Source organism: Gorilla gorilla, chromosome 4, assembly GCF_029281585.2.
Source record: "Gorilla gorilla gorilla isolate KB3781 chromosome 4, NHGRI_mGorGor1-v2.1_pri, whole genome shotgun sequence".
NCBI classification, from domain to species: Eukaryota; Metazoa; Chordata; class Mammalia; order Primates; family Hominidae; genus Gorilla; species Gorilla gorilla.
In genome coordinates this window covers 47,782,711-47,797,812 of record NC_073228.2, presented here as the reverse complement: position 1 = coordinate 47,797,812, position 15,102 = coordinate 47,782,711, and the positions used below count along the sequence as shown (strand labels likewise).

General features: G+C 39.0%; 1 protein-coding gene across 7 annotated transcripts in view; it reads right to left on the bottom strand.

Annotated features, from left to right (window-relative positions):
• GPATCH8 (G-patch domain containing 8) overlaps positions 1-15,102 on the bottom strand; it is a 108,452-nt gene that overhangs the window by 71,705 nt on the left and 21,645 nt on the right. For 2 of the 7 annotated variants that reach the window (XM_063706359.1, XM_031011096.3), the window contains exons 1-3: positions 8,195-8,275; positions 7,095-7,129; positions 480-497 (exon numbers count right to left, since the gene is read on the bottom strand). Coding sequence is in view for 1 of the 7 variants with exons in the window: in XM_031011094.3 (XP_030866954.1) it covers positions 8,195-8,269 (75 nt within the window). In the remaining 6 variants the exon portion in view is untranslated. Of the gene's footprint in view, positions 1-479; positions 498-7,094; positions 7,130-8,194; positions 8,276-15,102 lie in introns of those variants that run through there. The other 5 variants (XM_031011097.3, XM_031011095.3, XM_031011094.3 and 2 more) reach the window with 3 other exon arrangements.

The window sequence follows — 15,102 nt, the reverse complement described above, 5'->3', positions numbered from 1 at the left end:
CTTTATTACCCCCTAAAACAGAAAAGATTAAAAGTCTCAATATAAGTAATGTTAGCAGAAAACAAAAAGGTAAACAGGCCCTTATTTTACTACTATGAAAACAAACTTACCTGTGCAGAAAATCCTTATTTCATATCATAATTCCTACAACTGAATAATTCTAGGAAGGACAAGGATAGCAGAATGACTCTAAGAGTATATGGTTTATTAGATAATTGTTTAATCTCTTAACAGACTCATAACTATATTTGGCACCAAGATTTAGGCATTAAACAATGCTGACAAAAATTGTTGCTCCCCCCCCCCCCATTTTGTTGTTGTTGTTTCTTTTTTAAAGAAAACTCAATCTTTGGCTAAGTGGAGATGAGACATTATGCTGATTGTGTTATATTATGAATGCACTAAAATAAACAGACAGATGAAGCAGTATGCTATTTCCAAAAGCAGTGCAAGTGGAGTGAAAGCATTTCCATACGAACCTGGCTTTAAAAACTGGGCTGTCAAAAGAACAGTTAAATGTAACACAAAGTAAGAAACTGTCCAATCACTAATGGTCTTTTTTTTTTTTTTTTTGTCTTGTTTTCAATTCACTGCTTGCAAGTAATGTATTTATTAAAGAGTGAAAGCATAAGTAAATTCACGAGTCAAGACCAGCTGAGAGATTCAAGAGCAGCGTGTTGTGACTGACAACAGTGAAAGGAAAAGCAAATGTTAAAGGGAGAGGGAGAAAAAAAAGAAAAAATTAAGGTTATACACATTAGCACCACTTTTACAAAACCACTCAAGAGGATGGCTGTCACCTTCTCAGAAAAAAATCATTGACAGAAAATGGTAGTGGCATTTCTCTTCTAAAACTTTAGGTTAAAACTGTTCTTTAATTAAATCCGCTTTCTCAGGGACTATAATAAAATATTTAACTTGCCACTCTAAGTCCTTCCAATCATAACAAAGGCAACAGAAACAATAGACACATCTCCCAGAATCTCCTCCCCTCACCAACCTCCTAGGGTAAATGAATGACCAACACAGAAAAACTGGATCTTTCCTATCATTTCAAACTACCTGCTTTTGGAGGAAAAAAGGCAGCTCTATGACTCTGCAGGAAGGGCTAGTATTCAGTATGGTCTCCCTTCCTACCAATAAAAGAAAAAAAGGTTTTATAAACACTCGTCAAAAATCCAGTAGGCTTAAGGATGACGGCTAACACAAGGAGGCACACCAAAATAATTTATAACAAAGTAAAACAAACCAGACTCGTCTACCTCTGAAATGATCAAAACTATCTCTGTGAAAGAACAAGAAACTCAATAACCAGTCTGTGGGAAACAAGCAATCTATTCTCTCTGTTAACGACTGTAATTTTTGCAAATTATTCCAATTATTCCAGGATTTTTTTTTTTTTTTTTTTTTTTTTGAGACGGATTCTCACTCTGTAGCTCAGGCTGGAGTGTAACGGCAATCTCAGCTCACTACAATCTCCACCTCCTGAGTAGCTGGGACTATAGACACGCACCACCACATCCAGCCAATTTTTTTTTATATTTTTAGTAGAGACAGGGTTTCACCACGTTGGCCAGGCTGGTCTCAAACTCCTGACCTCAAGTGATCCGCCTGCCTTGGCTTCCCCAAGTGTTGAGATTACAGGCATAAGCCACCACGACTGGCCCATGGATGCTATTTACAACACCAAGTTGGCACAAGTAGCTTACGGCTCAAACAGGTAATCTAGACAGAACAAGGGCAATGAACACTAAATTTCTTTGTTCCTTTTTTTTTTTTGAGACAGGGTCTCGCTCTGCCACCCAGGCTGGGGTGCAGTAGCACAGTCACAGCTCACCGCATCCTTGACCTGCAAGGCTCAAGTGATCCTCCCATCTCGGCCTCCCAAAGTGCTGGGATTACAGGTGTGAGCCACCATGCCCAGCCAATTTATTTCCAAAGTAGTAATTATTTTTAAAAATAATTTTTAAAAAAAGTAACTCTACTTAATTTCAGTTACTATAATAATGACTAAAAATCTTTTGGTTTTTGTTTTTTAAATATATAATTTGGGGTTTAATTATAATCTCATAGAACCAAAAATAAATTACAGAAATTTTTTTCATTTTAAAAACTCTGGTTAACAACAAAGATGCATGATAGAGGTAGGCTGCTTATAATTTTTTTCTTCTAAAGTCAACTTGATATAATTTAAATGTACATTTAAGAACTGCAAAGAAATCCTAACTTTAATAAATAAGGCAAAGCTTATTTATTATGTAGAAAAGCTGGTTTTCTACATAATTCAGAGTTCTCACAAACCACCTATTTGTTTTCTCTCTCTGCTCAAGACCCCAAAATGGTGGCTGTGTGGCCTGTTCTTTGGTTGGAAATGAAGTTCTTCTTCTAATTCTGGTTAAATCATGTAGCTAAACTGAAAACAAACTTTTTCACCTAGATTACCTCAGTTGGCCTTTTTTTCTCCCCCTATTTCTACACATAAATATATCATTAAAATGCTAATTTTTATCATTTGTTCTTCTCTAATAAACACGTGAGAAAAGGAATATAATTTTTAAGCGGCAAGATCTTTGACAACAAGAAATCTGTATTATAAACAACTACCAATATGCTGAAAACACAATACCAGCAATGTAAAAATACTTCATTATTAACTGTTTCAGCCATTCCTCAACATTTTATTAATTAAATACCAAGTACAAACTTTCTGCTCCATGAAGCTGTATGCCACCACAGTAACAATGATCATTTTGGTAACAGCACCACCAATACACATGTATGACGGGAGCCTGCCAAAACACAGGAAAAAATTTACTTTATTGTATGAAGCTGGCTGTAAGTTTTTACAGTAGGAAACGGCCTATTATGTCTCAAGAGAAAACCATGCTACAGGTATGTCCATGACTGGATGAATACTAATTCTATACTGAATTTTGTTTTAGCTGACAGCCACATTCAATTTACATCATTTAGCCCATTTTCAACAGTGACAAAATAGTAAGTCTCTTGAGTGGATTGTAAGCTTTGCTGATTGTGTATTAAAGACTATAAGCAAGAACCAATGCTACTAGGTGAACCCATGCAAACGAGTTATAAAAATTCCCGAAACAAAAAAACTCTATAGCTCACTACAGATGACACAATGAAGACTAGAGAGAAAAGCCATATAGTAATGCTACACCATTCAGCTCCAAGAAGCACATTATTTCTAGTGCAGTCCACATATGGTCACTGCTAAATGTCAAATCAGCAGTCTTATAAAGAGTTACAGTTTGGAACTAGTGGAGTCCACAGATCTAGACAGATATGCAACATCACAAAACCCTATTATACATATACTTACAAATCCTTAAGATGCGCAAACCAAACATCAGCAACTGGAGTTTGAAGCTTACACTAATTTTTAAACCTATTAGGTCATCCTGACAACCATAAAGAAAGAATTTTAATCAGTCAGGTAGAGCAAGGACCGACTAGCGGCTGATGGGTAGTTGCACTTCCAACCACAACAATAACAACATGTTTTAAGTCTATGATGCAGGCATTCTGCCTTCTATATAGCTTAAAGTCATTCTCCCATCTGATCCCTCATCTTTTTGTTTTTGTTTTTGTTTTTGGAGATCGAGTCTCGCTCTGTCACCCAGGCTGGAGTGCAGTGGCACGATCTTGGGTTCAAGCGATTCTCCTGCCTCAGCCTCCTGAGTAGCTGGGACTACAGGCGTGTGCCACCACACCCGGCTAAGTTTTGTATTTTTAGTAGACATGGGGTTTCACCGTGTTAGCCAGAATGGTCTATCTCCTGACTCTGTGATCCACCCACCTCGGCCTCCCAAAGTGCTGGGATTATAGGCGTGAGCCACTGCATCCAGCGGTTTTTTTTTTTTTGTTTTTTTTTTTTGAGACGGAGTCTCGCTCTGTCACCCAGGCTGGAGTGCAGTGGCATGATCTCGACTCACTGCAACCTCTGCCTCCCAGGTTCAAGCGATCCTCCTGCCTCAGCCTCCTGAGTAGCTGGGATTACAGGCATGTACCACCACGTCTGGCTACTTTTTGTATTTTTAGTAGAGACAGGGTTTCACCATGTTGGTCAGGCTGTTCTCGAACTCCTGACCTCGTCATCTGCCCGCCTCAGCATCCCAAAGTGCTGGGATTACAGGCGTGAGCCCCTGCGCCCAATTCCTCATCTTCTAACTATGATAAAGGTCATAAAGGATCATATATCCTAAATAACACCAATTAATTCTTCTGTGATTGAATCCTAGACGGAGCTATGGCTTTAGATCAAGCTTTGTTTTGTAAATATTTTGTCTTTAAGTAAGTGGAGGTTATAATTATAACATTTGAGACCTAAATATCTCATAAAGCAATAACAATTTTTAAAATTCAAATTCAAAGCCTCTCGTAATAGGGATAAAATGTTCACACTTTTCAACTTGTTTTTAATAGAGATAATCAAGTTGTTTAGCAATTCTTATATAATTTTCTTAAAAAGATATTTCATTCTTGAGGAAAAATCTCATTGAAAGATATCTGATTGGTTGAAGTAAATAAGGGAAAATTAAACTTCAAAAAATATTATTAAATGCTTTACAAATGCTGGATTTTGATATATTTTCAACATTTACCTAATAAAATTGAAATACCAATATCTCACTAACAAATCTAGGCTTCGGAAGTTCACTAAAAGCATAATACATTATTGCATCTTCATGTCTCATTTCCCATCTTGCTGGTTTGCATCAAATTTAGCCTACTACAAAATAAAAAGACCTTAATCCTATACTCACAATAACCCTTCACACAGGCATATTCTTGGCACAAACCTGTGCAGAGACTTCCACGGTTACCAGCTGCTGCAGATTACCTTTGGTTAAAAAAAAATGACTAGACCTTTAGCTCCTGCAATGATCTGTAGACTCCCAAAGCTGCATATTTTCAGCCACTTTTGAGTTGCATGCTGTAGCAAAACAGTCAGCACCTCTCAATAGATATTGCTGCAGAGAAAGATTTTAATTCAGCACTCTTTCTGTGTTAGAAGTAACACCATTTCCCCCTAAAAACAAAACAGCTTAATATAGCCAGCCAGCCATGTAATTAAATATTTACTTATTATTTAGTGGGCATTCCTTAGGTGATAAGGGACTTCTTTTGTTTGGTGGGAGGGAGGGAACACTACCTACTTTGATGCCAATCACTGTAGGAATTTCTCTTAAAACTTAAAATTTTCTGTGACCAAAAAAAGTAAAAAAAAAAAAAAAAGTTGAAAAAAGAGAAAAACACTTAAAATTTTACTCACAAATGATCAGGCAACAGAAATAAGATCCCTCTTATCTTGTGTGTCAATACTTCCTTTTTTTTTTCTTATTTTTTCTTGCATCTTTGTTTATTCTCCCAGATCCTGTGCCCTACTTCTACCTAATACAATGTAGGCCATGAAGTTCTCTCCTACAACCTAAACTATCTCATCACAAATAATGCATATATTTATCTTTCAGAAGTAAATTTTCATTAGAAGTGTAATTACTAATATACATTTCTGAACATTCATTTATTTAAAAAAATTAAATATCCAGCCTGAGTACTATATACTATTTGCTATTTTAAGTGAAGAAGGTAGCACTACTTAATAAATAAGGCATATTATCAATTCTACTCCCACTGAATGAGATTATTCAACAATGATTACTCAATTAGACTGCCTTCTGATACTGTTCTCCCTATATGTGGCAGAAAAAGTCCTGGACATTATGAGAGGTAAAATAGCATTAGCCTCATGTGCCATAGGAATGAAATTTCCAAAAATATTTCAGTGTAGCCCTCTAGGCTTAAAATATGTTAAATATCATTTAATTTAGTGGTTTAAAAAATATTTGTTGAGTATCGTAATAATGAATACTAGGTTGCAAATTTCATCTAAATTTACTGCTACTGTTGAGTATCCACAGAATTATAGCTTGTGTAAGACTATTAACCAACCATGCACCTTGTAGAATATGGTACTGGGGAGCTGATTCTGACAGCTCTGTCTTAAACTTAGACCCTCCTGCTTTTTTTTTGTTTTTGTTTTTTTATTTGTTTGTTTTTGAGATGGAGTCTCGCTCTGTCACCCAGGCTAGAGTGCAGTGGCACGATCTCGGCTCACTGCAACCTCCGCCTCCCAGGTTCAAGCCATTCTCCTGCATCAGCCTCCCGAGTAGCTGGGACTACAGGTGCCTACCACTGCGCCCGGCTAATTTTTGTATTTTTAGTAGAGACAGGGTTTCACCATCTTGGCCAGGCTGGTCTCGAACTCCTGACCTCGTGATCCACCTGTCTCGGCCTCCCAAAGTGCTGGGATTACAGGCTTGAGCCACCGCACCCGGCCAGACCCTCCAGTTTTGTAAATTGAAATGGAAAAATTAAATTAGTTTGCAAATACAAGATACTGTCTAGCCTACAGATTTCATTACAAAATTCTGCCTTGTCATAATCCCCAAAATAATACAGAACAAGGCACAAACCAGTGATTTTTTTTTTTTTTTTGAGACAGAGTCTCGCTCTGTTGCCCAGGCTGGAGTGCAGAGGCACGATCTCGGCTCACTGCAAGCTCTGCCTCCCGGGTTCACGCCATTCTCCCGCCTCAGCCTCCCGAGTAGCTGGGACTACAGGCGCCTGCCACCATGCCCGGCTAATTTTTTACATTTTTTGTAGAGATGGGGTTTCACCGTGTTAGCCAGGATGGTCTCGATCTCCTGACCTCGTGATCCACCCACCTCGGCCTCCCAAAGTGCTGGGATTACAGGCGTTGAGCCACTGTGCCCAGCCTAAAATCAGTGATTTTTAACTTAGCAAAGTGGGCTTGGCATTTTATCCTTATGTCAAAACACAAGACTAGGCTTTCAGTGAAATATCAGATGAGAATTCTCCCTCTGCAGCATTATCACATGCGTCATCAATTACTGCCATGCCTAAGTCTAGCATCATGCCAGCACATTAAGACAGAAGGTACTATATGCAGTGTTCACTGGACCAGAAAGACAGAAATAAGAAAGGGAGGTGGGGAGAAAGAAACCCTAGAGAAGAAATTAAAAAAAGGCAGACCGTGCAATACAAACCAGATCATGGCTGCTTAGCTAATATGGGCCAACTGCTGTGGAAGAAAAATGTCGAACACCCCAAGTTGTGTAAATTTCTGTAAACATCTAAACACACATACAAACACACACAACACCAACCTAATTAGGAACATAAATATATGTTGATCCTTTACTATGTTGCAGTTTTGAAAATAAAAGCTAAAGTTAAAATATCTGTATTATCTAAATTGCCTTCTTATTTTCCTGAGGAAGAAGCTAGTGTTTCTTAAGGGGAAGTGGGGGGCTTGTCATGATGGTTATAAAGATTAAGATTCCCTTTTTGACTTTTTTTCCCCACTCAAGTTTTACCAATAACTCACTGAAATCCTTATTAAATATGTACACTTAAGCACAAATAGTAACTGCTGACAATAATGACAAGTTTAGACATTTTAACAATAGACTGTGTTATTTAAAAATAACGGGTTTTTCAAAATGAAAATAATGTTCAAAAATTAAGAAGTTTTTTTAAAACTAAGAGCCAGGTAAATAAATCTCCTTGTTCTATTGCTTGATATCATCAGTGTCCAAAACTAAGCAGTGTGAAAAGATAGAAATAATCAGCTTTTGACAAAAACCACATTTCTTAAGCTACAGAGACCAAACTTGCCATGTTTCACAACAGTCTGGTAAATAAAACATATTACTCCTTAAATGTTTCTAATATAACATTTTTTAAAAATTTTCCATACATATTCTACTTATGTAGGAACATTTCATACATAATTATATTGCCCAGGAAAGGTGAAGCTATAAAGGATCAAAATACATTTTACTCCTTTATTCAATTCACAAAATGCTAAACTTTAACTTGCTACCTTCAACAAAGTATCGGTATGGGCCAAAAAGATATTTTTCCATCGAAATTCTAATGTGTTTCTAGATTTTTTTGGACTGATTTCCCAACATATTAAATATTAGATTACATCCCAAGCTTTAATTGATTACTGTATGGCATGCAAGAAAACAACTCTAAACTGTACTATTGGTTATTAATAAGTTTAACTTCACTCACATCAAGTGTCACACGAACACTACCTAACTAGCTAAGACCCGAAATTAAGCACTGATTATCTTACCGATTCTATAGGCTTGTCAAGTGATGCTTGTTCAATTTCCAAGTGTCCTTCCTCATACTGATCAAAGTGATTACCCTGAAAAAAGATGATTACAGTTATTTTTCAAAAGCAGTTAAGTGTCAAATTTATTAACAGCTTAACCAAACTAAGGGTTATTTTTAACTTTTCTTTTTTTTTTTAACCTAAAAGGACACTGCAATCGTTCATTTTCAGTACACAATCAAAACCACACCACAAATTCCAACTTTTTAAAAATTTATAAAAATGGGTCAGGCGTGGTGGCTCACGCCTGTAATCCCAGCACTTCAGGAGGCTGAGGCAGGTGGATCACCTGAGGCCAGGAATTCGAGACCAGCCTGGCCAAAATAATGAAACTCCGTCTCCACTAAAATTACAAAAAATTAGCTGGCTGTGGTGGTGTGCACCTGTAGTCCCAGCTACTCAGGAGGCTGAGGCAGGAGAACCGCTTGAACCCGGGAGGTGGGGGTTGCAGTCAGTTGAGACTGGGCCACAACACTCCAGCCTGGGCAACAGAACGAGACTCCATCTCAAAAAAGAAAAAACTTTATAAAAGGCCGGGCGCGGTGGCTCAAGCCTCTAATCCTAGCACTTTGGGAGGCCGAGGCAGGTGGATCACGAGGCCAGGAGATTGAGACCATCCTGACACGGTGAAACCCCATCTCTACTAAAAATACAAAAAATTAGCTGGGCGTGGTGGCAGGTGCCTGTAGTCCCAGCTACTCGGGAGGCTGAGGCAGGAGAACGGCGTGAACCCGGGAGGCGGAGCTTGCAGTGAGCCGAGATCGCACCACTGCATTTCAGCCTGGGAGACAGAGCGAGACTCCATCTCAAAAACAAACCAACAAACAAACAAACAAACAAAAACTTTATAAAAATGTATTAGAGCTGGGCACAGTGGCTCACACCTGTAATCCCAGCACTTTGGGAGGCTGAGGCGGGAAGATCACTTGAGGACAAGAGTTTAAGACCAGCCTGGGCAATACAGTGAGACCGTGTTTCTACAAAAAAAATTTTTTTAATTAGCCACACATTGTGGTGTGAGCCTGTAGTCCCAGCTACTTAGGGGGCTGTGATGGGAGGATCACTTAGGCCAAGGAGGTCGAAGCTGCAGTGAGCTGTGATCAAGCCACTGCACTCCAAGCCTGGGGGACAGAACGAGATCCTATTTCAAACAAAACAAAACACAACTTACTAGGAATCTAGGCCTAGTAATCTGAACTTTTAGTCTCCTAACAAGTGTTGAAATTGTAAACTAAAACACTATCAACCATTTGGGACACCAACTCTTTTAGACTGACTACATTAGGAAGACTACAGAGTCTTACAAACAAAGAGCCATGCTGTTTTACCTTTTTTTTTTTTTGAGACAAAGTCTCACTCTGTAGCCCAAGCTGGAGTGCAGTGTCACAATCTCAGCTCACCGCAACCTCTGCCTCCCAGGCTCAAGTGATATTCGTGCCTCAGCCTCCCAAGTAGCTGGGACTACAGGTGTGTGCCACCATGCCTGGCTAATTTTTTGTATTTTAGTCGAGTCAGGGTTTCACCATGTTGCCCAGGGTAGTCTCAAACTCCTGAGCTCAGGCGATCAGCCCACCTCAGCCTCCCAAAGTGCTGGGATTACAGGCGTGAGCCACCGCACCCAGCCTGTTTTACTTTTTTATATGCAATATTGCATTAAATCTTTAATAATGAAGAAAACAAGTCATAGTAATGAAAATAAAATCTATTTTTTAATAAATACTGCTCAATCTGGTAACATTATTTTAAACTAAATCTGCTAAGACATTAAACTTTAAATCAACTGATACCTCTCGGCTTTTCAAGAAATTAAAAATAAGCTCTTGACAGTTTCCAAAGCAACTATTCCTCAAGATGATCCACAAAGGAGATAAACATGCTTTATAATGATGTATTTGATCATAATCAAGCAAGTTGTCACTGCAACTAAAATAAGTAAAAACAGTTTCAACAAATGATAGCTGCAGACAACTAAGAAGTTATCTCTAATCATAGTTTTCACAGATCTCCTTGCTTCATCAGGAAGGAATAGCTCATAATTTGCTTTTAAATCAAAATATCAATTTTCTGGTTCCCTTCTTGTCTTAAAATATAGGGCATCAGGATTTGTGAGTCCCACGATGACCTAAATCAAAAGACTAAAGACTTCAGTCTTTTGGTCTAGCCTAAACGAATTCAGTGTGTGGAAAGATATGATAACTTCAATGTTAACCTAACAAAAAGTTACTTTGCCTTTTCAAGGTAAAATTAAAATTCTAATTCAATAAATAAAATCTAATGATGGGGAGCTCTAACATGTAATCTGCCAAATTGTATAGTAAGTATTACGTTTCTCTCACTAGACTGTGAAGTCCTTGAGGACAAGAACTGAGTCTTGTTTATCTCTTACACCTAATAACATGGCAGCCAAACACTAGGGAACAATTAGGTGCTAAAATTGTGTGGCAGTGATGAACAAGTTCTAGAACAAGATGGTGGTGGTGGTAGTCATACAATATTGTTAATGTACTTAATGCTACTGAACTGTATACTTTTTTTTAAGAGAAGGGGGTCTCACTATGTTGCCCAGGCTGCCTTCAAACTCCTGGGCTCAAGGAGCCCAGCCTCAGCCTCTTGACCAGTTGGAACTACAGGCGCCACACCACTACACTTGGCTTGGACTATATACTTTAAAATAGTTAAAGTGATAAATTTTATGTTACACATATTTTACCACAATAAAAATAATAAAAATAAAATTGTATGGCAAAGTCTATCCAAATAAAGAAAGGGAAAAAAAGAAGAAAAATGGAATAGCAAGGGACAGGAGGAGTATGTTTTCCAAAGATAAAAAAAAAAAAAGGACTTAAGAGTGGGTATTTCAGGAATGAAAAAAAGCAGTCATCAACAAATGATTTTAAAAAATTAAAAACAGCTATTAATCCTGAAAGTCTTTTTGTTTTGTTTTGTTTGAGACGGAGTCTTGGTCTGTCACCCAGGCTAGAGCGCAGTGATGCCATCTCAGCTCATTGCAAACAAGGCCTCCCAGATTCAAGGGATTCTCCCACCTCAGCCTCCGGAGTAGCTGGGATTACAGGCACACGCCACCACACCTGGCTAATTTTTGTATTTTTAGTAGAGATGGGGTGGGGGGTGGGGCGGTTCACACCATGTTGGCCAGGCTGATCTTGAACTCCTGACCTCAAGTGATCTGCCTGCCTCAGCCTCCCAAAGTGCTAAGATTACAGATGTGAGCCACCAGGCGCAGCCTGAAAGTCTGTCTTCAATTTACCTCCAAACACCTGCTTCTTGGCATTTTAATTTCTACTGCAACACTCAACATTTTAAGTTACTTTAAAGGTGTTAACTGCAAAGTACTTCTAAATTACTAAATAATAAATATCCAAATACTGAGATTAACTCAAACCTCATTATAGTACAGAACACCAATGTACAGCTGAATATCGATTCTTTCACTCTACAGGTCTATACAATTTAATGATACAGGAATAAACCAGGCACAGTGGCTCATGCCTGTAATTCCAGCACTTCGGGAGGCTGAAGTGGGAGCACTGCTGGAGGCCAGGAAGTTGGACATCAACTTGGGCAACATAGCGAGCAAGACCTTGTCTATACAAAAAAAACTAGATGGGCATGGTGGTGTGTACCTATAGTCCTAGTCCTATAGTCCTAGCTACTAGGGAGGCTGAGGCAGGAGGATCACTTCAGCCCAGGGGTTCAAGACTGCTGTGAGCTGACTGAGCTACTGCATTCAGGACTGGGTAACAAACCAAGAGTCTGTCTCAAAAACAAAAAAAACAAAAAACAAAACAAAACAAAAAAACCTCATCCTAACAATAACTATGTACTACTTTTTTAAAGTAATTAAACCTTTAGTTTGCTTGTTTAGAGACAGAGTATCTCTCTGTCACCCAAGCTGGAGTGCAGTGGAACCATCATAGCTTACTGTAACCTTAACTCCTGGGCTCAAGCAATCCTCCCACCTCAGCCTCCCAAGTAGCTAGGGCAACAGGCATGCACCATCACGCCCGGCTGTTTTTTATTTTGATTTAGATGGTCTCAAACTCCTGGGCTCAAGTGATCCTCCTGCCTCTGCCTCTAAAAGTTCTGGGATTACAGGCCTAAGCCATCAAGCCTGGCCTAGAGTACTTAACTTAGGACAACTATGTGATGGTTTTAAACAAAAAGAGAATTGCCCCAAAATATATCACTATCAAAGATGATATTTAAAGCACAAACACAGATTATTAGAGAACTACCAAGCAAGTCTACAAAAAAGAAAATGGGCACCTTCTAGGAAAAACCATTTCAGCTCATCCTTGCTGCATGAAAAATCACACAAGTTTTTCCAAAAAGATAATGAATCATTAGCAAAATCTTCTTTTAATCTTAGGCTTAAAGTTATTTTAGAAAACCCTTCTGTAGATTACAAACTACTGTCAGCAAATGCCAGGTTCCAAATAAGACATTTAACAAATTTCTAAATACAGTTAGCTAATTAACTTTTCAAATCATTCTGGATCTGTCAGATGCAATACAAATCAGGATTAATAATATAGACAGTTCAACAGAGAAATTTTAATGTTTTCAATTAACGGTGCTAGAACTAGGTGTCCATATGCAAAACGAAAGAGCTTCAATCCATACTTTGAATAAAAAAAGAACTCAAAATGCACTGCAGACCTAAATGTAAAACTGAAAATGATATATTCTAGAAGAAAAAATACAAGAGAAAAATCTTTGTGACCACAGGCTAGGCAAATATTTTCGTAGAGACAACCCCAAAGCACAATCAATATATGGAATAAAAAACTGATGGCTGGGCAAGGTGGCTCACGCCTGTAATCCCAGCACTTTGGGAGGCCGAGGCGGGTAGACCACAAGGTCAGGAGTTCGAGACCAGCCTGACCAACATGGTGAAACCCTATCTCTACTAAAAATACAAAAATTAGCTGGGCGTGGTGGTGCATGCCTGTAATCCCAGCTACCCAGGAGGCTGAGGCTGGAGAACTGCTTGAACCCAGGAGGCAGAGGTTGCAGTGAGCCGAGATCGCGCCACTGTACTCCAGCTTGGGCGACACAGCAAGACTCCGTCTCAAAAAAAAAAAAAAAAATTGATAGGCTGGACTGGGAGAAAATATTTACAAATCTTATTCCTTTTCAAAAAAAATCAGAAACCAATGAATGCTGAACAAATCCATACCTGATTAAAAACTTGTATCCAGAAAATACACAGAATTCTCAAAAGAGGGGAAAAAAAACAACCGAATTTTTAAAGTGGGCATAAGATTTAAACATTTCATCAATGATATACAGGTGGCAAGTAAGCACATGAAAACACATTCAAGATTATTAACCATTAAGGAAATACAAACTAGAATCACAATGTATTACCACCACATGCCTACTAAAATGGCATTTAAAAAAAATGCAGCAGGGCGCGGTGGCTCATGCCTGTAATCCCAGCAATCTGGGAGGCCGAGGTGGGAGAATCACGAGGTCAGGAATTCAAGACCAGCCTGGCCAACATGGTGAAACTCCGTCTCTACTAAAAAATACAAAAATTGGCCAGGCGCGGTGGTTCACGTCTATAATCCCAGCACTTTGGGAGGCCAAGGAGGGCACATCACCTGAGGTCGGGAGTACAAGACCAGCCTGACCAACATGGAGAAACCTCGTCTCTACTAAAATAAAAATAAAAAATTAGCCGGGCGTGGTGGCTCATGCTTGTAATCCCAGCTACTCGGGAGGCTGAGGCAGGAGAATCGCTTGAACCCGGAAGGAGGAGGTTGCAGTGAGCTGAGATCGTGCCATTGCACTCCAGCCTGGGAAACAAGGGCAAAAAAAAAAAAAAAAATTAGCTGGGTACGACGACAGGCGCCTGTAATCCCAGCTACTCAAGAGGCTGAGGCAGGAGAATCGCTTGAAACCGGGCGGCAGAGGTTGCAGTAAGCCGAGATCACGCCACTGCACTCCAACCTGGGTGACAGAGTGAGACTCCAGTCTCAAAACAAACAAACAAACAAACAAACAAACAAACAAAAAAACAAAACAAAAAAACCTAATACTTCTTTTTTATTTGTTTGGAGAGACAGTCTCTCTCAGTTGTCCAGGCTGGAATGCAGTGGCACCATCATGGCTCACTCCAGCCTCAACCCTCCTTGGGGCTTAAGCAATCCTTCCCATTTCAGGCTCCCGAGTAGCTGGGACTAGAGGCGCACGCCACTACACCAAGCTAATTTTTGTATTGTTGGTAGAGATGGGGTTTTGCCATATTGCCCAGGCTGGTCTCGAACTCTTGGGCTCAATCTGCCCATCTTAGCCTCCCGAAGTGCTGGGATTACAGGCGTGAGCCCTCCTCTGATAAAATTTCAGACGAGCAACTTTCATACATTACTGGTGGGAACATAAAATAGTACACTCAACTTAAAACACCTGTCTGTGAATGTTTTTAACAACTTTATTTGTACGCTAGAAACTATCCAAATGTCAATTGAGAAATGAACTTTAAAAACTATGGTATACCCCATACAATGAGATATTACTTGGCACTAAAAAGAAACAAATTATTCATACAAGTAGTAACAGAGATGAATCTCAAATTAATTATGCTAAGTGAAAAGAAGCCATACTCAAAAGGCTTCCATATATAGGACATTCTGGAAAAAACAAAGCTAAAGAAAAGAAAAAGATCAGTGATTGTCAGAAGCTATACACTGGTTGTTGTGGTGGCTGCACTATGATGCGTTTTGTCAATACTCATATTGTACTTTTTTTTCACCATCTTATGGTGCTGATGAACTGTACATGTAAATGGGCGAATTTCACTGTATCTTAATTGTACTTAAATTTTTTGAAAAATGGTGAAA